Here is a 24,506-nt window from a genome sequence, read left to right as displayed (position 1 = left end):
GCGGGGCGGGAAGGCGGGAGCGCGCAGGCGGGGGAGCGGCGGGCGGCTCGTCGGGCCTCACGTCGTAGGGCCGCATGTCGGGCCTCACACGTCGTGCCTCACGTCGGGCCGCATGTCGGGCCGCGCCGGGTCGGGCTGGCGCCGCGGGCGGCTGGGCTCGGCCCCGGCCCCCGGCGCAGGCGTGAAGCCGCTGCGCACGGTGGTGGCGTGGAGGGGCGGGCGGAGTGGGACCAGGTGATGGTGGGGCTGTACTGCGGGGACAGCCGGCTGCAGCAGGACGCGCTGGACCGGGTGTCGGCCTGGAAGAGCCGGTACGGGCCGCGCGGCGCGGGCGGGGAGCGCGATGCGGACCTCGGGGTTCCAAGCTCTGTCCCCGGAGCGGCTCCTTTGACTTTTCTGTCCCAGGCTCTCGCGGTCCTGGGCCCAGAGGACGCCGGGTGCGCGGGCGCAGCTCCCCCAGGGGCAGCTCCGCGGCCGCGGCAGTGTGTGCAGACCGGGTAGGCGGCCCCATCTTGTAGGGCATCTTCGTTGTGGGAGGCTCCGGGCACGTAGCTCCTGTCGGACGCACAGTGATCCTGTGGAGAGCAGGGGACGCAGAAGACCTACGTGCCCGCAGCTTCGCGGGCTGGTTTCTCGAAGCAGTGAGCATACAAGGCCTCCAAATCTTATTCTGTGTTGCCTCTGCCGCGTTCATACGGAAGACCTGCCTAGTTAAGGCCTCTTCTGTATGTGCGTAGCATATCAGTAAGTCCTCGTTTAACATGTGCTTAGGAGTAGCCATGTAATCACTGTTCCAGATAGAAGCCTTCTGGAAAGAGGCTTTGATGCTGTCTCTACATACTGTTTCTCAGGCTGTTATGTACCACAGAGCACAAAAACTACCTGGAAAGCTACCTTTTTTGCAGGGTGACTGTATTTGTGTGACTGCTCACCCAGTTTTCCTTTATCTCCAGTTATGGTCAAAAAATGCCTCTTGCAGTGGATTGCACTGCAGAACTGATTCGTTGCAAGGTCCTGGATTCATCTGGCAGATTGAAGTCACATGAGCTCATCCTCTCTTATGGGCTGGCTCTTGTAAGGTAAGGGCTCTTAAGGCCTGTGTGCTTTGTGACAAAGTCCTGGGCAGATGTCCTTATTCAGCTAAGTTCACTGTGCATTTCTGGGACCACAATATGTGGGGAATTTGTCTCTGGGGTTCCAAGTTTCTCTGCAGCTTTTGATAGTAATTTTCTTTTCTGTAACATTCATGCAGGTTTGTCAACTTGATCACAGAAAGGAAACAGAAGATGGCCAGCATTCCTCTGAGACAATTAGCCAGAGAGGTAAATATTTAATAAGAGTTGCTTGATAATTTATGTCTACACAGAAAGCATATGCATTGTCTATTAACAACACTGGGTGGAGGGAGTAGAGGGATATCATTCTTTTGTAACCAAACTAACGAATATAGGTGCCAGTTCTTTCCAACTGCAAAGCTTTAAGAGGCTTGCTGCAACTGTATCTAAATTTTTGTTCTTTAAAGTCAGATTAAGACTAAAAAAAGCTGATGATCATTAAAGCTTTTTGAATCACATGTGGTCAAAGCCTTGATTTACATGCATATAGTACCACTTGACATACTGCCCTATATTTTCCTTTCTTAGCTACTGAGATCCAGGAAAAGAGCTAAATCTGTAGTTTATAAATTCTAGTCTTTGACAAGCAAGGCTATACATAAAAAGCACTTAATCACATTTACAGGCATTTTCATCTCGTGTCTCTGGCTTCAGGTGAGCTTGTCCACTTCTGTGTCAAGGAGGGAAGGTTCAAGTTGCAATTGTAATAGCAGGACCAACTTAAGTAGTTTTATTGCCAGCTGCACTGAACACCATATCTGGGGCTGAACAAGTTTTGATAGTGAAGGACAGACATCGTTTGAGCTCTTCTATATATGCAGTATTGTCTGGACCCCTGTGTGAGAATGATGAATTGATTTCTGGTTTTTTTCACAGATTTTTAAGAAAGATTCTGCTTCTCACCTTTTAAAACTGAGCAAGCTTAAAAACAGAGGTCTTGCATAGTTAAAGGTAGTTGTCCTTAGGAAAGTTGCCAAAAATTGTGTACAACTTAGTATGTGGATTTCATTATTACGTATGATATGATTTGTATCTTTGGTATACAGTTATCCAGAATGTCTCATCTATTTAAATATAATTTAACTGCTTCTCAGTATCTTATTAAATTACACGCAGCACCTCTGTCTAAAAAGAAATCTGTTGTTGCAAGTAACACCAAAGAACTTAACATCCCAAGGCCACAGGAGGAGTGGGATCAGGGAGTTGGGGGATCTTGGCCCACCCTTGAAGTGGAAAGCTAAGAGTGACCTAGGTATAGGCTCAGCTTTGCGGGGCTGCAGGCAGCTGTGGCATGATGCAGTGAAAATGTGGGGTGACATCCGCTGGCTGTTCTTCCAGGTGGATATCCCCATCTGGGTTGTGGACCTGCGTCACGAGCTGACCCACGGGAAGCTGCCGCGGCTGGCCCTGTGCCGCAGGGGTGAGTGCTGCCAGGGGGGTGGCACTGGCAGGGGTGGAAACACCAGTGCCATAGGCCCTAAGAGGAGCATCCCTCCCTCCAGTGTGGGGGGCTGCAGGGCATGCAGTGGTCTTGTCAGACGTAGGGAGGATTTGCCACTGCCCTGTGGGGGTAGCTGAACTGTGTCTGGTGGCTCCAGGCTGTGGTACATCACAGGGAAGATGTTCAGAGGCTGCTCCCCATCCCCAAAAAAATACTGGAAAAAACAGTTTGGTACTCTGGCTTTTTTACAGCACAGGAAGTTAATCTCAGGGAAATAGGTAAAACCTTCTCCTGATGGTTTAGAGGTAACCTAAGACTCTTAAAAAAATCCCATTTAGGGAGAAAAGCAGTATGTACTGCAAGCCTGAATGAATGAGCAGCTCCTGGCATTTGAAGAGATTCTTGGGAATTTTGGATTAAGCACTGATGAGCCAGTTAAATAACCTTCATCAGGGTCCTTAGATTGAGGTGGATACAGAAACTGTAACGGAAGTAAAGGCATTTTCTTTCTATCTAATGTATGCCTAGTGTGCTCTCTGCACAAAAAAAAATTATGTTATTGTTGTAGACACTATGTTGACCATGGTGATACTGAAGTACCTGGCTCATGTTCTCATTAGAATGCCACTGCTGGGACTTAGTTTCTGGTTAAATTTGACGTAGCTTGAGCTAGGTGCAGCACTATAGTAGTGTCCAGTCTTTTTTGTTGCTAAAAAGAAAGTGGATGGATGTTACCAGGCTTGTGATACTGGATTGTGGGGGATTTTTGTGGTTCCTTTTTGGGGGGAGGGAGGTTGGTTTTGTGTTGGGGTTTTTTTGGTGGGTTTTTTTTAGGGTTTTTTTTGGTTGGTTTGGTTTTTTCTAATTTGCTCACCTTTTCATTAATGGAGTTCTATGTGTTTTCTGGATTCGTAACTGTTTAATAGCATTTCTTTTCATAATACGAGTTAGTAATGTGCCACCTATATTATTTTTTTTTCAGTAATGAGTCCTCACTGAGAAGGTAATGTTTTCTGTTCTCCTTTAGGTTGTGATGTAGTGCTGGACTGGCTACGAAAGACATATTGGAGCCGTCAGCTGGGCAATAACTTGTGTGAAGAAAGTGAGGATGAGGATGAGGAAGAGGAGGAAGCAAACACAGAGTTGGGCAATGATGCGTGGGAGATTCAAACCCCGCAGCATGAGGCCTGTCAGAAACACAAAGAATTCCACGGTAGATGTCCCTATAACAATGGCAGATGAAAGGATTAGATGTGCTAGTTTAAACATGTCATCTTCTAGCATAAAGATATAGCTTCAGCTCAGGTTTTAGGATTCCTCTGCACCTTGGTGGATTCTTGAGGTTGACTGACTGGTTTGGTATTGGCTCACCAAATTTGTAGCATAAAATCCTTTACTTCTATTGAATATGCAGTATCATAATCAGTAGCAACTGCTATACTGGGATGAAAGCATTGTAAAAATTAGTTGTAGCATCTTGATAGGCATAGTTTTGGTCTTGAGGCCACTACTGACAAAGAAGGCTATAGTCCTTTTATAACTCTCAAAACTTTGTAGATTCGAACTTGAGAAAGAGCAAGATAGAAGCGATTTAGCCAGTTTCAAAATATTTTGCATGTGGACAGAAAAATCATTAACTGCTGATAGTATTAAAAAAAAAAAAATCACAGGTAACTCAACCTGGGCATAATCTGAGATATTATGTGCAGAACAATGGGAAATCTTTGGTAAACTGCTCCAGTGGTTGCTTTTTCATCACTAGAAGTCTTTGAACCAAAAATAAAGGACTTTTCTCAAAGTGGATTTCTAGTTTGAATGGCTAAGTGGAGGAAGTGAGAGTTCAGCTTAGATGTCTGGTCTGCAAGTTTTAGGCATGTGAACTATCAAACAGTACCTCAAACAGTAAAACAAATTAGTCATAATTTTTTTCTAACAAAGCATGGCAGGCTTATGGGGGGTAACTTGCCCCACCCATTACAGCAGCCCAGTCCAAGGCTCAGAGAGTGCACAAATGCTGAAGTGATGCTTAGTGCTCCCTAGAAGGTCACACTAAGTGACTAATGATTCAGGCTTTAGGACCTACGGATTTGTTTCAAGTCTTTTCTAGATTCTTCCCTTACAGACTCTATATATATAGAGTTGCTGTGATCCAGAAAATTTTAGCTAATTTTTGAGTTTAAGACAGCACTTATTAGAACAATCCAAACCTAGAGGCAGTACTAAACTTCGGAATAGAGCAGCTCTTAACGTTTTTCTTGTTAAAGTGTTTTTCTGGTCTTCTGTGTTCATGTTGAATGAGATCCAAGCATGAGCTGTTCCTTCTTCTCCCTGACTACCCTAAACAAAAAAAACATACCACCCCCCGTTGACAAAAGAGAGAATCACAGGATGATATAGTAGATTCTGTGATTTGTATGTCCAGAGTAACGGAATGGGAATGGTATATCAGTCCTACAATTCAGATGCATTTGAAGTTTTATATGGCTGATACTGTGTGATGGACACCCTCTTAGCAGGCAACAGTGACAGCTGAATGGTGAAATATTTTGGAAGATGTTGCTATTTCAGGTATAGTAAAAGTGGTCCACAGATAAAAGACATTTCATGCAGGTGGTAAATTAAAGTTCGGTAAAGTCCAATAAGGACGCAGTTAGTTTGTAAATAACCATAGTGCCGTTGCAATAGATGCAAAATCCAAGTATAAGAAATACAAATATGCATCAGAACATAAACTGCATATAGGAACAATTTCTTCCTAAACTGATCTATTTAAGGATTTTTTTTGAGCTGTCTGCATTTATCCAACTTGCCTGTCTTTGACCACTGTTAGTGATAAAATATGGAATTTGTGGTTCAGCCCCACCTGAGAAAATTTATGTTGCTGGAAAAGTCTGGAAGATTTGTGAGTCTTTAGTGTGTTGTCTGAATCAGAATTTCTGTGTAATTTGACTGATGCCTTCCTTGAGTGTATATTCAGTAAAACTAAGCAGTTTGCTTAGAGACAAAATTCCCTTACATAGCTGATCTGTTTAAACTACATATTTATGTTTATTTCTAGAAAAAGTCAGAGATATTCTGATATCTTACAAGAATGAGCAGTTTCGGGTAAGTTTACTCTGATTATCAGCACTTTTGTTACTTCTCATTTCCTGCTTGGGGCAGTACATCTTCTGTGTTAGTTCCTTGTTCGGATATCACTACTAGTGTTGTCACACATGGCTTGCCAAAGGAAAGCTCTACAGAGAACAAGCAATTCGAGCTGTGATAGTTTCTAATATGAACACTTTGTTCAGGTTTATAAAGGAGATACGTACTTATTGGAGATCCCAAGTCTTCCATGTCCCAGTGGATAGTGCTCAGTTTGTTTTCATTCATCCTAAAATCTCTGGAAATTTAGACCTGTCATTCAGAAGTCATTAGTCCATATTTTCTATCATCCACAGTATATATTTGCAGTGACCCAGTGGCTGAGGTGCTGCAATTCATATTTGTGAAAAATGTGGCCCAGAAATCTTTCTTTCCTCAGCTTCTCCTTCGTACTAATGGGTTAGTTCTCGAGATCTGGGAAGAGCTGGGTTACAGACCCTCTCAGCAGTCTTTGGATATGACCTGTTGTTACTGGGGAGCTGTTCTCACTTTTATGTTGATTAATATGATTCAGGGCTTAAGGAGAAAATGTGCTGACATTCCGGTGAAGTATAAGACTTAAATCTGCAATGAGAGGTAGTCTCAGGAATTTTATTGAAAATGAACATCCAGTTTCCTTCATTGTCTTGTTTTTGGACTATGTAATATGATTTTCCTTTGTTCATCCTTCCTTTTCTGTATTTGTCACTGGCTTATTTTGTATGTTTTGCATTGCATGGTAAAGGAGACACATTGATTATGTGTGGTGAGTGACCTCTTAACATACTAACAGAACAGAGGGAAGTACTTCAAATTGATTAGGAAAATGCAACTTCAAAATTTAAACTGGTCACAGTTGAATGGAGGAAAGGAGCAGTGAGTCAATTGCTAAAAAGTAATTGCAAACCTTTGTTTTAAAGTTAAAGTGAAATGCCTTATCCCATAGAAATTGAGCAAATAAAGGCTGATGAGTAAACTGTTAGATGCCTCAGTTTACTTGAATGCTGCACACAGTGCTTATGAAACCTGTCTGTTCACCCTGCAAGGCTGCCTTTCTTGTCAAATGATTGCAAGTGCTGCACTTCTAAGTCTGTCAACTGTAACACAATACTGTGGAATTGTGAAAAATGAATGCTCTGTAGATACATATGTTGTCAATATAGCTTCTTTTGATATGCAGTTTTTGCCACTCTGAGGTTCACTGAATAAGGGTGGGCAAAGGATTTGCCAAGACCTGTCTATGTCAAGGAGTGTTAACCCTTATGGCTGATACCTGCAAGTGCTTAACTGAAGTTTATCTTTAATAAAAAAAGTAATACTATCTTTCTGTTTTAATAACTGTTTTCAGTAATTTTAAGAGCTGTAAGTTGGTCCTTTGTTGGCCTCTGGAACTCTGTTCTGTACAACAGTAGACCTCTAATTTAAAACTGATTACGGCTCATAAAATCTTAGAAACTTAGAAATAGATTGAAAAAAAATGACATGGGCTTTTTCTTTTGCCCTTTTAGTGTTCAGATGATTTGGTGCATCCAAATAATTTCTTAACCACAACAGCAACTGAATGTTCCAAATATCAAATAAATACTACTTGAAGCTTTTCTAGGCCAATATTTAAAAAATCACCTTGCATTTGCACAGAAAGAGTGGTACAGTATCTTTGCTGGTTTCCCTGCATAAATGTATAGTGTGTGTCTGATCTTTTTCATGTAAGAAGGAGAATCACTTACACCTAAGTCATCTTTATAGCAGTGTAACTGTAGAGTCTCTGATTCAGATACTTCTCTAGCTATTTTATTAGCTACTTTTTAAACTTAAAAGCATGTATGATTCTATAGGGTGTAAACCAGACTAAAATATAGTTCTGTCACAGGGGCTGTGTACTTGATTGTCTGATTGTTCGTATGAGTGGGCTAGAGGTTCTTCAGTCACTTTAGGTCATGTCTTTATACTTGATTTATCATCTAAAGTATCTTTTGCATTTAGTGGTAGCTTTGCATATATAGAAAAGCTAATCACAGTCCTGAAAATGACACCTTGGTTTTTCAGTCTGGTTTTACATTTCATTCCTGTTTGGCAGGAAAAATAATTTCTTCTTTTCTCTCAGTAGTTATTCTCTTCCAGGAAATAATCGGCTAGATACTTGTTGGTGATGTAATGGGGTTTATGCTGATATTTTGTAGAAGGTCTTGATGGTAGAACTGTCCCTTGGGTAGCTTGTGAGCATAAGTATAAGGCATGTCTTACCTTGCTGAGCAGACTCAGACAAGGTATATATCAAATGAAGAAACCACTAACTTTCAGAGGACTGCTGACCTTAGATATTCCCTCTTTCATTCTTGGTATAATCTGACTTTTATTTTGATCTACTGTGTGCATAATGTGATTGGCAAAACCTTGTCCTGAGTAGTCGACCTAATCCCCATGTCACATGCTGAGTTAATGATTCAGAATGGGTCTGTCCTGGCTGGTGCTGAAGTCAGGGAGAGCAAGGTTTAGAACCAGAATGAAGATACCAGGACTGTGACTCCTGGATACTCATGTCTTTTTAATTCAGGCCTTTTCCAAGTATGACATGGCTTATATTAATTTTTACTATAACTCTAGGAAGAGGAGCTTTTGTGAATTTTTTCGAGTGCTGTTGATGACATACATGTGGCATGTGCATCTTCCCTTCAGAGCAATGTCTTTATGTTTGCCGTTGGGGCATATTTTCTGTTAATGCTTGAATTTTTCCTTCACTCAGGTTATGCAGACTATGCAGTCTGCTTCAAAGTCTCGAGAACTGTGGTCTGATTCCTCTTCAGAAATGGATTGGATTTTGGCTCAGATCAAAGACCTGATGCAGGAAAACAGGTACATCTCAAATAAAGGTGAGGTGAAAGGTACAGTCCAGAACTCGGCCTGTAGCCCTGTTGCACTACCTTTTCACAGTGTTCTTCACCTGATAGTGGAGAAAGCAAGTAGTAGATTTCCTCAACATCTTTGAGGACTGAGTTGTTAATCTGTGTTAATGAGTAATGTTCCCTGTGCCAGCTGGTCTCCAAGGTGTTGTCCCAGACTTAGCTGTGCTGGCCCCAAGGCATGTCAGCATCTTCAGTGTCTTCAAAAGCTTTCCCAACAACCTTGTTTAGACTTCGATTTCACAGTAACCTTTAGAATTCTTCAAAATTGCAGGGCAATACTTGGCATTTTCTATACTTTCTATCTTTCTACGAGTAGAGAGCCTCTAGGACGCAGTGTGTTGAGACTTTATTATCACCATACAAATTTGCATGAAGATCTTGAACCACTTTGAGAATTCTAATCAGTATAACTGTAGAGAGGAGAAAGTATCATGTTATAGATAAGAACTATAACTCCTGATGTTTCATATATTAATATATATGCCCTACCAGCTACTGATTAGTTCAAGAGATTATCAGATGTGCCAGAATAAAACCCTGGATCACCCATCAGTTGCTGGGCATGGGATAATGAGCAGGAAGGCATGAAGATTCTGTAATGAGAAGCAGAACTTGCTAAACATGGGGCTTCTATATCACTTTAACTGTCTCTAAATAACTGGACGGTACAGGTAAAAGAAAGCCATTGTACCTGCCTGTGATTCTGATACTCACTCCCTAAGCATTCTCTGTCAGCCGCTGTCAGAACATGAAGGGACCACATGCAGCTGCCTATATACCAATATATATGTGTAAAATATTGATTTATATATATTTTACCTATATATATTAGATATAATTTGATGTTTGAACCTGGCATCATCTACGTGGTAGAGAGGAAACAGACTGCCACAGTACAACACAAGGGTTATGAAAGGTTCAAATGAGAAAAAGAGAATTCTTCTTCTGTGAAATGTGTTTTTAGGAAATGTTGAGGCAATGTAATGCATTTGGAAACAGGTAAAAGATCAGAGAAAGGCCCTTTCCTTTAGGAAACTGAAGTAGTGAGGATCTCAAGATAATAATGTATTTGGGGTCTTTCTAGTACTGCCTTTTTGGCATGCTCTCCTGTTAGTTTATGTCTGTGCAAAACGTAAGTTTTCGTAACAGAAGTATATAATCAAAACAAGTACTTAATTTGTAAATATTGTGGATTTGATTTGCTTGCCGCCCACGAATTCTGCAAATCATGCTTGTGGTATCCCATGAAAGTGTGTTAAATCACATTTTAACAGTTCTTTGCCATCATCTTTGTGCGAACAACGTGTTACGTCGGCTCTTGCTGTTTGTCCCATGCAGCTGCACAAAGTATATTGAACCCCGATTATGTGAGCGTCCAGAGGAGATGCTGCTTCCAAAATTAAAGCAGTTTAAAAACTTTGTCATCTATTTGGGAAAGTCCTGGAACTAGATGGCACATCTCAGGGGCCTGGTTTCATTTCAAGCCTTCACTGTCAGTTTTCTGAGAGCTTTATTTGGAATTCCAGTCAGTCACTTAGGTAAGGGTATAAAACTAAACTGCCAGGTGTGGCCTAAAGAAACTGCAAGGGATCCTTTGCAGTTAGCTCATTTTCCTTCAGGTCTGAAAGAATCTTCTGCCCTCTGCAGAATCCAAATTACAGGCTACGTCGATAAATGACTGCAAAGGATACTCTGCTGCCTACTTTAGAGAACTGCCCAAGTGGACCTTGTGATGACCAGATGATCTTAAATGGTTCTCTGCTGAAGTTGCCATCTACCAGGAGATGTCCTTAATAGGTGGTCATGCATGTAGGAGTAATGGTAATGATACTGGAACAGTTTCCAGAGAGGAGAAGGATCGAAACTGGATTTTGTTTTTAGAAACAAATTACATTCTACCACTTTCCTTCTCATCTCCCGCCACATCATCTACTTATGATCTAGCATGTGTGTGTGTTGTTTCTATATGCTGAGCTCTTCAGCTGCTGTTTGATTTATAAAAATGCAGCATTGTATCTAAGTCATGTCTGGATGTTTAGAGTTGGAAGTCACTCCTGTTGGAGAAGACAAATTTTCTCATCTATTATCAAAATATGCCATGTTTGACATGGGTGCTGCCATTCCAAATCTTTGCACGGGTATAGAAGCTCACGGATAGAATGTGAACAGAAGAATTCAAGAGAATCATACTGGATATTGGGGTAGTTGTGGAAATTTTACTTCTGTCCCTTTTGCTGTATCTTATTTTCAAGAGTCAGTCAGGGCAGCCTACCTGCGTTGGTACCCTCAGTCTTCACTTTCATTAAGCCAGCCTAATAGGAGATGGAGTGATCCTGGAGCCTGGAGCATTCAGTGTTGTCAGACTAACTGAAGTTTGCAGGATAGTTATAAGGGCAGGAGACATCCAAAAAAGAGCTGCAGGGAAGAGCAGTTTTGACCTTATCTGCTGAACAGCTGCGCACACTGTATGGTGTGACTTCTGCCAGCAAGTCAACAGGGTTGGCTTTCCCCTGAGATTTAACGTAGCGCTGTGAGTCAGAGGTTCTCTGATCTTGGCTGGCCGGCTGGCAGCAGAGTTGGATCGTACCCCATAGGTATTTCAGTATAAGTGTTCCTTTTGAAATACCAGGATACTTGTAACTCAAGTATAAATGTTTCCTTCAAGGTTCCAGTTCTGTTCCAGTTTGTACAACTGCACATTTCCTCCAAGTCAAATAGGATATATCCAACCCAAAACTGGCATATGGTTTTAGTGCCTTGCAAAATTTTCTATTCCCTCCTAATTAATTGGTCCAGGTATTTGGCTCTCAAACTTGTTTCAGAAGTGGTGCAAGCCATGTTTTGATTTGTAAAGGAGTAAGTGTCATTAATAAGTCTCTCTGATTGCTCTAGGGAATCAGTGGCTGAAGCTCTTCTCAGTGATGGCTTTCTCATCCCAAAGATGGATTGTCTGAAGTTGCTAAATATCAAGTATGAAGGTTAGTATTTTGGGCACCATGCAAGTAAGAAGTGCACAGTTAGTGTTCTGACCAAGTCTGTTCTTTTTTTCCCATTATGTTGAAATCTCTAATTCTCTGTATATTTTTTGTACATCTAGGTCCTCAAACATCTTTTGCCCTGTTCTCCAGACCCCTCTATGTCCATGCTTAGCTAATGCTTTTGCATAAATCTCTTAGTATGGAAGGCTAACTCTTCAGCACTGAATGCCCAGCCAAAATATCTTTCAAAGCCTGCATCTCTACCCTTTTATGCAATAGTTGCCGATTTCACGAACTCCCACTAGTTTCATCTACATTGAAAATTTGAAGCAAATGAAAATGAATGGGGTTTTTTGAGCCTCATTCACCAGTTGCATCTTAGTTCCAAACTGCTGCCCATATGTATGGAGTTTCATGGATTTTCTGCAAGAGAATTAAATACCTAGAGGGAGTGAAAATTAATACATTGTGTATTTCACAACCAAAGAACTTTCCAAGAAAGATCCTCAAATTTTGGTGACTACATTACAGTAGTAAAAATTGAGGAGCTTTTTTATTCTATGTTGCTTTGCTCAATGTATCTTCTCTTTGCAGTATATTTTTAGACAGAATAGAACTTAATTATGTGTGAAATAAGCTGAAACCGAAAAAGGATTAGCAAAGCAGGTAGATTTTCCTGTGCTAATAATTTCCTTGTGCTAATTATCAATTTGTTGCTTATTTCATTTCCCTAGCATAAGAAAAATGATAGTTTCAGGTTCAGTGAGGATCCCAAAAATACACTGGAACCAATGATCCTAGAACAGACAACTTCAGTTTGGTGCAAGTGTCACACCCACCTTTCACAAAAAATTACAAAACACTAATTTGTGGCTTCTCTTTTTTTTTTAATTCTTATTGCAGCAAATAAAGAGGTATGGCAGTTCAAAATTCCTCAGACCTTTTACTGCTTTTGGCAACCTTTGCTGACAGGCCTTCTTTCACGAAGTTTTACACAGATCCTAATAGAGAAAATGTTTATGGAGCTGAAGGAATGTTCTGACTCTTCCGAACTCAGGCATCAGTTCTTGATCAGCTGGATTTCTGAGTTGCTGACTGGCATTGCCAAAGTAAACGCTGGTGAGTGTGTCTGGAATTTTTGTGTTTAAAGAAATATGAGAGTCTCCTCTGTAATGGTGTGAAAACGGGGAGTGGTGGGAACTTTAGACAGAAAGTGTAGTAACCTAATTAGTACATTTTGTCTTATGAACATAGAGATTTTATTGGTGCATTTCTTAGACTTTTCAACCTGCAGCTTATGCATTTCATGTATTTCTTAGTAAAAAATTGAAATTGTTATTAATAACTTCGCTGCAGCTTCCTCAAGATAGGAGAAGCCAATCTCTCATATGAAAGATCAGGCTGTTTTTTCCAGATATCAGTACTTGTAGGAAATAACAGTAGCAGGTAACAAATAAAGATGTTACGTGCAGTCTGGTCCCTCTTCCCAGTTCCTTTCTCCCTTGGCAGAAGCCTGCCTTTACAAGATACTAAATAGTGTTGCTGTCCTTTATTGATCCTATTACAGAACCTCTGTGCCTTCTAAACTTACGCAAAAGTAATAAGAAGTATTTTGTTTTCAGTTCCTGACTCCTTAGAGCTGTTAAAATTTGCAAACTATGTTTCATTCCAGAGACAGGCAGTGAGGAGCCTTAATTATTCAGTCAGAGGTATTCTGTGAACAGGACTTCTATACTGTGGCCTAGTGTAATCCTTGAGATTTCCAACTGGTTAATTTTACTGCCTCTTCTGTCTTCTCCTGGTCAGGCTCAGACTGCACAAAGATTTTGCCAGTATCTCAGGTAGTCATGGGTTAATATTTCGTGCTTTCACTCAGCACTGAGCATGCATGTTATGTACCCAGACCCCTGAACGGTGCTCATTCACAGCTGTTAACTCTACTCCCTGCAGAGCTGCCTGGAATGGTGCTGGGTCCCATATGCAGTATGCTGCATTTACTTGGGATAATACTGTTCAAACACATCTTATGGCTTTCCTGTCTGGGGTGACATGCACAGGACCAGCTTGGAAAGGTCTGCACCTCGTTGTGGTTAGGTCTTGTGGAGCCAACCTGCTTGTCAGTGCATTGTCACGTCCCTTATGACAACCTTGATGTGTTTGGTCAGTATATTGAGTCATGGACATGGACTGAAATGCCAGCTTATCTGAGGATGTGTTCCAGTAAAAATGCAGAGGGATGAAGGGCATATTTTTGAGTTTTGAGCACCTCGTCATTTTCATTATCTTCTTTGAAGGGAAAAAAAGACAGCACTGTAACAAACAGGTGTTGGTGAAGGAGCTGTTCCTCCATAAAGTTCCTTTGCAGTGGATAAGACTGACTGACAGTTGCTTGGAAGCTCCCTGCTGGGCAACCCCACATCTTCTTCAGCTGTAAGTTCCATCCTGTGCCCTAGAAAAGGGACAGGAAACAGTACTCTGTAACAGCTTTAGTTCCCTAGTGATGCACTGAGTTATAGCTGTGTTCCCTTCCCTTCCTTTGCCTCTAGTAGGAATTGTGACATGTGCATATAAAGCTGTGCTTGTTGCTACTCATCTCCTCACTGATTCCACAAAGAGAAGGAAGAGAATTTAAAGGATTGCACCTTCAAAATGAAAACAGAGGTTATCTGGGGAGGTACTGAAGAAGCAGCCTGGTCAGAAGAAAAGTGTAGAGGTGTGACTGCTTATAGAGGTGATACCACCTGTGGTAAATTTGTAACTTTTACACATGAAAACAGCAAAGCAGGAATTCAGTTAGAAGTATCCTAAATTCCTTAATTTTAATCACAAAGAGAGAGTATTACAGCATCCACAGATCGGGGAATAGTCAGAATTTACCTCTTAGAGGAGCTATATGAGCCAGCTGTCCTGGAGGAAACAAACACTTAAAAGCAGAAAAGACTCCAGATGAAGGTTTATCAAGCCTTATAAGACTTTTCTATTGCGCTTTTTCCTTTTTAGGATCCTCACAATCATGAGACCTCGCTTGTCACGTACTTCTCGGAAGAACCTTCTCTATCTTGCTTCCATTTACACAGAAGGAGGTGCCCCTTTGTCCAGTCCAGGCCTCTCTTCAGACAGCAGTGAACATCCAATTTACACTATAGAGAGCTTACAGTGGAGAGTCAGGCAGGGAAATCAGGTTAAAAATCAAGGGCAGACTGTAGAGAAAGAAGATGATGTGCTGGAGAGAGATGATGGTGTAGAGGAAGCGGAGGAGGAGGAAGAAGAGATGGTAACTGAAACAAATCCTTTGGAAGGACTGGCTCATCCTGGTAACATGGCGGCTGTTGCTGAGAGAAGAGCAGCACTGCAAGGGTCCGCCTGGCAGATCTCTGCAGGTAAAGAGTGACTCTGTAAGACTTGGGCAGTCTTCACCACTGACAAATGTTAATTGAAATGCAAAGACATCGCAGCCTTTTGGACCTGGCCATAATTGAAGTGTGCTTCAAAATCATCTAAACGCCAAATTACTGAAAAATGTGTTTTTTTCAAGTCTTCCATTTATATGCAGGAGTCATTTCTCTTAAGCTCTTAAAGCACCATGAGTGCGTTTTCCAGGAGCATGTTGTTACCGTCTCATTGATTTCTTTTGTTAGGCTTTTTACAAACTGTTTAAAATTTCAGTGTATCCAGCTGATGGGGCAGAATATGTGCCAGCTGTGAATGGCAAAGAAAATATGGATGTTTCGTGGTCTTGTGTTTGTGAGACTTGTAGGTATTTGAAAGCACAGTTTGGCTGTGAACCTAAGGTCCATGCTTCAGGAAAATGGCTGTTATGACATGGTGGCAAACAAAAGAAAGAAGCAAGGCAAGTTTTTAGAAGGAATAAACAGTGTATCCAGTGCTTTGTTATCTTTGCTGCAGTAGCTGTACTTTCTCATTGGGGTTGGAGGCTTCTGTAGCTTAAGAATTTTGAATGAGTGATTTATGGAGGGACTTGAATGCAGAAGGAGGAAGTTGATGGAGTGGAGTCGGAATCAAAATTATATTTAAAGGAAGAAAAGCAGGCATTAGAAGATAGTGAACTCTTGTACCCAATTCACTGGGAAATTTTCTCAAGTCAAAAAACCCCCAGAGATCTTAGTTATATGAACAGCTTGTTAGAGCTGTGTTTTTTGAGAACAAAAGCAAAATTGTCCTCTGCTTCTGTGACTTTGGTTCAGGTCAAGCACAGTTTTTACTGAAGGAACACACATTGTGTCCTGAACTACCTGACTTTTTGGTGAAAATTCTGTTTATGAAGTTGTTTTTATATAAACTTAATTTGTTTATATGAACTTCAAATTTTTTTATATAAACTTAATATTCCACAAATAACATCTGTGTAGTTACCATCCTTAAACAATTTGATACTATAGCCAGTAGGTATATAGCAACCCGTGACATCATGTGGCATATCAGCTATTTACTGGGTTGTTCCCTAAAGAAAGGGTTTAGCCTGTTTAATATCTGTAATGGTAGTTTGCCTTATAGCTGCATTGGATGTCACCACATACTGTCTCTGACCCTCTTTCAACTATAAAATTATAACACTTAGAAAGCACTATCCCATCTCAAGAGGTTTTTGTTCTATTAAATGCCCAAGAATGGTATAAAATAAAAAACAAATAAATCTGCTGGTTCTTCTAGGGCAATGCTTGGGATTTTGAGCAGATACTGAGTGTACAAAATTAACCAATTTCAGTCAAAAAGAAGGAAGTGACCAAGTTGTATGTGGTTAACAGTTGTCTCAAATAGTCTGTGAAATTATTGCTGGCTTTCTGGAGTGGAGTCCCTTCTCAAAGCGTCTCTCTGCTGGTCTTTGCTGAGCTGCGAGTAAATGTTCCAAAAATAAGTGTTCTGGTATCAAGACAGCACATAGGCTTAAAAATCTTATTTTCAAAACAATGACATATGGTAATTTATATCTATAATTTCTTAGATGTGAAATAAGGATGAAATTTAAAGAGGGATTTCCCTTTTAGGAACTGTCTTTGAAATTTTGGCCCCACAGTATAAAGGAACAGGCTTACTGATGTTATGAGATGTGATCAGTGGTTTTCCATTGTGCAATTTCTAGCCCCCACTGGAAGTCAAATTTAGCAAATGTGAAGTCATGGAGAAGAAACAGCCATAGGTGCTATATTTTCAAGACTCTGTCATATTCTTTTTCTTTGCCATCTTATCCCAGCCCACCTATTTGTCCAGAGTTGCTTAACTGGTTATTTAGGCTTCCCCAGCCTTATGCTGCCCTATACTCTTCTACTGTTGTGGCTTCACTTCTTCTTTAGTCACTATTGGCACTGTAACTGTACTGCTGTTCATCTCAGGGAGTTGCTAAGGAGCTGATGCTTAGTCTCACTGGAGAAATGAGCTACTGGATGCAAAGATACTGCTTTGCATGTGTACAAATGGCTTCTTCATATGTGTACAAATGGCTTTTTCCATTTACAGAATTATGCAGAGCAATTTCTTAAAATTATCGTAGGTAAGTCAATGTGTATGTTTCAAACAAAAGTGTTATTAGAAGAGGAAGGTAATGTGAAGGGTTGCTCCAGAATACCGTGGGGTTTCTTTTAATGGACATTGTTTCCCAGTGGCTTAGATGAGTTGCACTGTGTAGACTGCATGATAACGTTCCATGACTCGAGATATGTCCCTGCTGTTACATTCTACAGTGACTTTCTTTGGAAGAGATAGTAAGGTTAGAAATAAAATCAGTTACAACTGTAGTTCAAACTCATTTTTGCTGCACACCTGAGATTGTTCATTTTTGCTGAATGGCTGAGTTGCATGGGGCAGTATTTGTGGACTTGGTGGGGGAATCTTGTTTCTGAAAGTCTCTCTGGGAAGGTCAGACTCCTTGTTTTTGTACTGTTTTTACCTAGATGAAGTACAATGGAAAGACTTTCCTCTTGGGAAACTCCCAGGTCAGACAGATGACCCTGATGGTCTCATGTTGGATAATTATTCTATGATGTCCCTGCTTGATCAGCCAGTGAGAGATGAGTGGAAGACTCTCCATACGAAGTGAGTAATGGTGTCCTGAACCATGAAATGCATTTATCTCTGTGCCTTGTACTATACCATGTGAAAAATTAAGGCTGGGATTTCCTTTTTATTTCTGTTTAACTAAATAGTTTGACCTATCTAATATCTCGTACTGTCTCTAATACCCACTAACTGTGCTTCTTTCTTTCAAGTAATGTGTGTGTTTGGAAGGACCTTTGCAATGCTGATGTAAGAGCATAACAGTCTGTGCTGTGCATAACAGTCTGTTCTTCAGACTGTGCTGACAACGTTCACCATTGTCTGATGCTTTTAGTAAGACACAGTCTGCTGATCCCTTAGAGTAACTAGTCTGGAAGGGTAGAATTTTTAAATAAAGCTACTGAGAGCTGGTGCAGAATCTGCCTGGTGATACACTGGGATGAATAATTTTTATGGGAATGACTGACCTCACAGTTAAAGCATTCAAGACTAAAAGCCTTGGAAGTCACTTAGCCTTCCCCAGTGTCAGTTTTCCTAGACTAGCTGATCTTGTGTAGGAAGGAGGAGTCATTCTGAAATGCACAGTGGTTAGCAGAAGCACTTTGAGGTGCATTAGTGGGAAAGCATGAAGATGAGGTGATAGTTACCCACAGAAAATGGTTGCCTGCAATTACTTTTATAATACCTGAGGAAAGAATTGGCTGTACATCACTGGGGTGGTGAGTATGCTGAGAGTTTCACATCAGTGAATGCAAACATGTCTCTTTTCTGTATGCTTGAAATGGAAACCGAAGTACACTTCCTGAGTAAGCTCTCTGTCACTGCAGTTCAGTTATTCATCCTATGGTTAACCCAGCATGAAACAAACTCTCTTCTTACCCTCACCCACCACAACAGGAAACTCTCCCCACTTATTTGTACTGCATTAGTCTGACAATGTGTTTGCATAATGGATAAAATCAGACAGAAGTTGTTGCTGCCTTTATTGCTGTGACAACTCACCAATGTCATGGGAAGTTACTTCATGAAGCCCTAATCTCACTTTTTGAAGATGAAAGAACATACTCAAAAATTACCTCTTTGCATTTGTCTCCATCTTTTCCTGTCATTAAGTCTGAGAGCTACTATTTATAATGGCTCCTGTTCTTATTCCTTTCTTTTGTTTTGCACTCCTTGTGTCTTTCAAACTATCTGAGACTTAAATGCAGCGGCACAATTAGTAGTCAAAAATGTGATTTCCATGGTATCCTTTGAGGAAGCCATCTTATAATATTGCTATCTTCACTCCTCCTGCTCTTTTTTTAAAAGAAACCACTGCAAGGTTTATGAAATACTGCTATTTAGCAGTTACTAGCACAGCCTCAGCAGGCTTGAACACTTAAGTTTCTGTTAACTGGGGCTCCTCAGCCACAGTATGTTGGCAGTGCCCAGTGACCTTTTCAGAGCTGTAGCTACTAATTTAGAGCTGCAGATCTGATCTCAGTAAAGAAACACAAGAGAAAAAAAGTCTTTAATTGTCTTTTCTTTTCATTAAACTGCAGAGTTCTCATAGGTTAGCAAGTATAATGCCCTCCTTTCACCTCTGTGACTGAGAGTTCTTTCTACGACTGCCAGTAAACCATTTTGGCAAGTGGGTCACAAGCAACAAATGAAAGAAAGTCAAAGACTTTGACTTTCTTCTGACTCTGAGAGACTCTTTCTGTCAAAAGCAAACTCAGTCTCTTGTGTTGGCTCATCAGATAGTGCCCTTATCAGTGGCACTGTGTTCCTTTGGAGGAAGATGCCTGGACTGCATTTTGAAATATGATTTAGTCATGGTGAGAACTGATAGTATATTGATTGCAGGTTAAAGAGCTGTGAGCCAGAACATAGATTTCAGTGCTTTATGTTGCAGACTCCGAACAAAGCCAGCAGGCTTTGCTTTCCCCTCTGCCCCAGCAACCACTTTCCATGTGGCCTAAGATGCAGACAGGAGCAATTGCAAAAGCTTCCTCTACATTTAGCTGAGGAGGGGGTTTTCTTTTTCTCCTCACGTGCTGCTTCCAGTTGGCTGTTTTTTGAACAGTGTAGTATGTCATGCAGCTCATAGTACTAGAAAATACCCATGTAGAAAATGAAAAAGCACATATCAGGCCAAAGGCAACATGTCTCTGCTTCTCTTTGTGTGGGGAAAGGAGCAGACGGTTTGTTACACTCAGATAACAGCCTGGCGAGATACCAAGGAAAAAAGCTCAGAAAGAAACATGAGGAAAACCTGTTGTTACCACAAATAGAAAGGAGCAGAACCTGATTTATTCCTGTAGCTGTGCCTGGAAACAATCCAGGTTTCATCAGGAGTGTTATAACAGCAGCTTGTTCATTATTCTTATTTCTCTTGCATAGCAGCTTCTTGATTTGCCAAAGGACATGTGGCATCAGAAAAGTGGACTGACTGGAGAAGAGGAGGCTCAGGGGAGACCTCCTCACTCTCTACAGCTCCCTGAAAGGAGGGTGTAGCCAGGTGGGGGGTCAGGCTCTTCTCCCAGGAACCAACAGTAGGACAAGAGGGCTGGGTCTTCAGTTGTGCCAGGGGAGGTTTAGGTTGGATATTAGGAAGGAATTTTTTCCAGAGAGAGTAATCAGCCATTGGAATGGGCTGCCCAGGGAGGGGGTGGAGCCACCATCCCTGGAGGTGTTGAAGGTGAGACTGGATGTGGCATCAGTGCCACAGTCTGGGAACCACAGCGGGGTTGGATCAAGGGTTGGACTTGATGATCTCGGAGGTCTTTTCCAACCTGGCTGATTCTGTGATTCTGTGACTTGCCCGAGGCAGAAGGGAGCAGATTTTCTGGACTACTGATGTATTTTTCTATGTAGAAACTTTGTCCTCTGTCTTGTAGCTACATGAGTTTTTTGCGTCCCCATTAAAGGTGTTTGTATGGCCTGCTCCAGAAGGGGTGTTTGCTATTTACTTCCTCTTTCATACTGCCCTCTAACTTCTCTGTCTGCAGAGAGCTGTTCTGCCAGACTCCTGAAGGAGTACCGAAGTATGGTATGAGAGATTGTGAAAAGTTGATGTTTTTCTTTGAAAATATCTCTAAGGTGCTTGGAAAAAGCACCTGCAGCATAGGCATTGGGACATGCCCTTTCTAAAAGCCGTGACCTTTGTCTTTCTGTCTGGCTCCAAAGCAAAGCAAGGTAATGAACTGCAGAAGGGATTTCCTGGAGCATGGAGTTTGACATTAATTTGGGAAAAAGGGCTTTGACCAAGTCATGTGACAGAAGCAGAATCTCTTGCTGCAGCCCTAATTCACTGGGTCCACAGACGAGAATGGACACCTGGTGATCTTATGATGCATTTAGTCTATGTTGTTTAACATCTGCCTGAATTCTGCCTGCCTCGTTTGAGGTCTGTGCTTCTTACTAAATAATTCCTATTAATCTGTAGCAAAACTTGATTGTATACCAGGAAAAAGAGGTTTCAGCTACAATCTCCCTTCATTTTTAAAGATAAACTCAGTCTTGAAAGACAATTAACAGCCCATCTCAATTCCCGTTTGACTTCTTTTCTGCTTTTGTTGTTGTATCTGGAGGTTCAAAATATTGGAGAATATGCTTCCCCTATGCTGAAAGTAACAGCCTGGCTATCCACAATGTTTTCCCCTCCTGAATAAGTAATTTTTTGTTCTTTCCTTGCCACTTAACACAGTTTGGCCTCCTGGGGAACCCTTTGCAGTTTTCTCTGGTTTACCATCAGATCTTCCCAAAGACGAGCATGCTGTTGCCAAAACAGAACAGCTTGAATCTCAGAGAAGCAAAATAGTTCAAAAAGAGCAGAATCCAGCCAAAACTGTATTTAGCTATCTTTGCAGATAGATATGCTATTGGAAAAAATAGGCCAAAACTGAGCCCAGGATTTGAGGTACGACCTCACCAGTGCTGAGTTCAGGGGGCCAATCACTGCCCTGCTCCTGCTGGCCACACTATTCCTGATACAGGTCAGGTGCCATTGGCCTTCTGCCTGCCTTCATGGTCAGCCGCTGTCACCAGCGTGCCCAGGGCCTTTTCCACAGGGCTGCTTTCCAGCCTTTCTGCCCCAGCCTGGAGCATTCCTGGGTTGTGATTCAGGGGCATGTCAGTGTCCCCAGAGTCCCTGTCTAGGAATGACAGCAAGTCTGTGAAGGTTAGGAGTATGCATCAAAACACAGAAAAAATTAACCCATTAGCAGGCTGAATTCAGGATAGTGTCCAACAGCAGGAGGAAGACCATCAGGTCATTACAGTGAGAACTGTTGTTGGCTTTGTCTGCAAGGCTTCTGGCAGTGTTTCATCGGAACAGGGACTAAGAGATGTTTGATCTTAAAGGAGAAATAGTTTCTGAGGAGCTCTGAAAAGCAGCCTCTCCTATAGCCAGTTATTCTAGTACTGAGCATCTGGAAAAGGCTTAGAGTTTTTTGGTGAATAGCTTGAAGTTGCTGTGTAAATAAAACATCCCAAACATCTCAGTCTTTTTGCAGGAATTTTTTCTGTCTTCAGAGCTCTTTGGTTTTAACATGAGACAATTTCCTGAGATGCTTGGATACTTTGAAAAAGCTTACAGTTCCTTCCTCCCTGGCTCCAAAACATTGTGTTTATTGGTGGTTTTTCTGGTGTGTGCTGTGCACGTGTGTTGTCTAAGTTCATGTTTAGTGTTGCTGAGGCAACCTCTGAAGCTTTGAACCTGTCATCCTTAGGCAGATGTTTTGTTTTTGTGATAAGTGTATGTGCTTTTTGTTAGCTCCCAGTGCTCAGTTTACCTGACAGCAGGAGCAAATTTGGCCAATAATGACCACTAGGAGCGTTTTCTGAGGGTGCAGGTGCTGACATGCTGTTCCTTTAGGGATTGCATACTTGAAAGTCTCTGTAAATGCACTGGTTCCCACAACTTCATTCTAAAGCCATAGGAATGGGTAGTATTTGTGTGCAGGATGGGCAGCGTAACATAACTTGTGATGACTGTTCTTATGTTAATTGCTTGCTGTGTTAGCATTTCACCTGATGAGCTGCAAAGGACAGATGAAGGTTCAAATGAAAATTGTTCTCTGGTTATTTCTGCAGTCATGTGTCCCTCAGAACTGTCAGTAACTGGTAATCTTACTTTTGGTTTGTGCCTTGGTACCTTTGGTGTTTCGGGACTGTTGCCTCTCTTGAACACTGATGAAAAACTAAGGACATTCCAGCAGCTAAAAGCTAAAAAAGAAAAATGATGTTGTGGAAATAACGTGCTATCAAAATTAACTTCGGTGATGTGAGCTTCTAAAGCAGCTCAGTGCTTATGTGCTTTATTTCTCTTCCTCATAGCTCTGCAGAATTGAAAATTCATGGGACAGGAGGATTGTTATGGACCCAGAATGACTTCCATAAAATAAAAAGTGGCCTTCAACTTTTCTGAGACAGCATCAGAGTGCTCTGTGACTTTCAGTATTGCACAAGTTAAGTGGGATGGAAGAACTAGTAATGGTGGTGGGGAAATCATTTGTTGTTGTTGTGATTTACTGATTTTTACCATATAAAATCAGTGTTTTATAAAGGTGGTTTAAGTTCCATGTATAGTAACCATTGTCTTGCTTAACCACTGTCATGAACCTTTAGCTGTAGCTGATGTTTGCCAAATACAGTTAAGAGTAGTTTGGAATCCCTCAAGGTTCCTTAATTTTTTCAAAGTTAATAAATGCAACTGACTTTGAAGACAAACCTTCCTCATGGTTCCTGTTTCTCCATTCTCACTCAGGTATTCTAGAAAGTGTCCTCTGGTCCTCATTAGCCAGACTGTTGAGCTGATATTGTCCTGTAGGAGTGATTTTGCCAAGATAAGATTATGCTACAGTTTTCACCTAGCTGGGATTTCACACAGAGCTTCAGGGATCGGTCCCGGCTATAGCATGGCTGAATGCACTGTGGTGCACAAATACCTTCCAGATGTTTTTGTCACCATTTTTCTCAAGTGATGATCTTGAGGCCATTACTGTCTCTTTTTCAATGAAGTTTTTTGCTTGATGTTATTTTTGTTCACAATTTTGCTAAGGTTCATAACCAATACTGTGGTCTCTGCTGAGAGCTGGTATGATTACTGCAGAAATGGACCTGAGTGAGTGCCCTGTTGAAAAGTTATTGAGAAAAATGGCTTCCAGATAGTTTTTCCTAAATTCAGTTTTCTTTACCTTTATTACAGGTTCTCAAAACTTGGAGGCTTGTGCAATTACCTGTAAAAAACCCCAGGAGTTTAAGTATGTATTTATTGCAGGACTCCTCAATAAGGCTTTGTTAGAGTGCATCTGCTAGAGGGTAATACAGAGGCTTTCTTGGAGTCAGTCTAATAATTTGATGTTTTACAAACTAATCAGAAAGAGGAACATGTTAGTAGAAAGAGAGAAAGGACACACAGCTTTAGCAGTACTTTGCATAGGACTGAAATACATGTTTAGAACAGCAAATTCATGGATGCTTTGGGCTGCTCTCAAGTAAAGGCTTAGCTAGATATCCATAATGTATTATTTCTTTATTCTTTCTTTTCTAATTTTTTGTTATCCTGTTCTACTGGAGTTGCTTGTTACCAGACAGCCAAAAGTTATTTACAATGGAAGATACACTGCATATTTCCTTCTTTAAAAGCAAACAGTGCCAATGCAGAAGGAAACAAACTTCTGAGGGATTTTTCATGTAAGCCTTTCCCGTTTCTCCTTTTAGCCAGCAGTTACTCAAACTTATTTAGGAAATTCTGAGTGAAGGGGATTTGTTCTTTTATTACTGCATTTCAAAGAGTATGAAATTACTTAAAATATTGTATTCTGTATTGCAAACAAGCATACAATTCAAAAAGGAATGTGTGGTGCTGGCAAATACTGTACCGTATGTTAACTTTTTTCCCCTGTGGTAGAGGTTCACTTGGTGTGTGTCTGCCACTACCCCACCT

The 24,506-nt window shown here is 41.2% G+C and overlaps 1 protein-coding gene across 1 annotated transcript; it reads left to right on the top strand.

Moving 5' to 3' along the window:
* The first annotated feature begins 112 nt into the window (after nt 1–112).
* LAS1L (LAS1 like, ribosome biogenesis factor) lies at nt 113–24,077 on the top strand. The gene is given in 14 exon segments (XM_018070660.2): nt 113–209; nt 212–311; nt 954–1,079; nt 1,253–1,322; nt 2,454–2,535; nt 3,584–3,769; nt 5,615–5,661; nt 8,426–8,535; nt 11,478–11,563; nt 12,467–12,682; nt 13,858–13,993; nt 14,564–14,943; nt 17,473–17,614; nt 22,895–24,077. Coding segments are annotated over 14 exon segments (1,869 nt in total). The 3' UTR covers nt 22,986–24,077.
* The last annotated feature ends 429 nt before the right edge of the window (nt 24,078–24,506 follow it).

The sequence above is a fragment of the Manacus vitellinus genome, unplaced genomic scaffold (assembly GCF_001715985.3).
Source record: "Manacus vitellinus isolate BGI_N305 unplaced genomic scaffold, ASM171598v3 scaffold_19_pilon, whole genome shotgun sequence".
NCBI classification, from domain to species: domain Eukaryota; kingdom Metazoa; phylum Chordata; class Aves; order Passeriformes; family Pipridae; genus Manacus; species Manacus vitellinus.
This window is presented reverse-complemented; position numbering and strand designations above follow the sequence as displayed.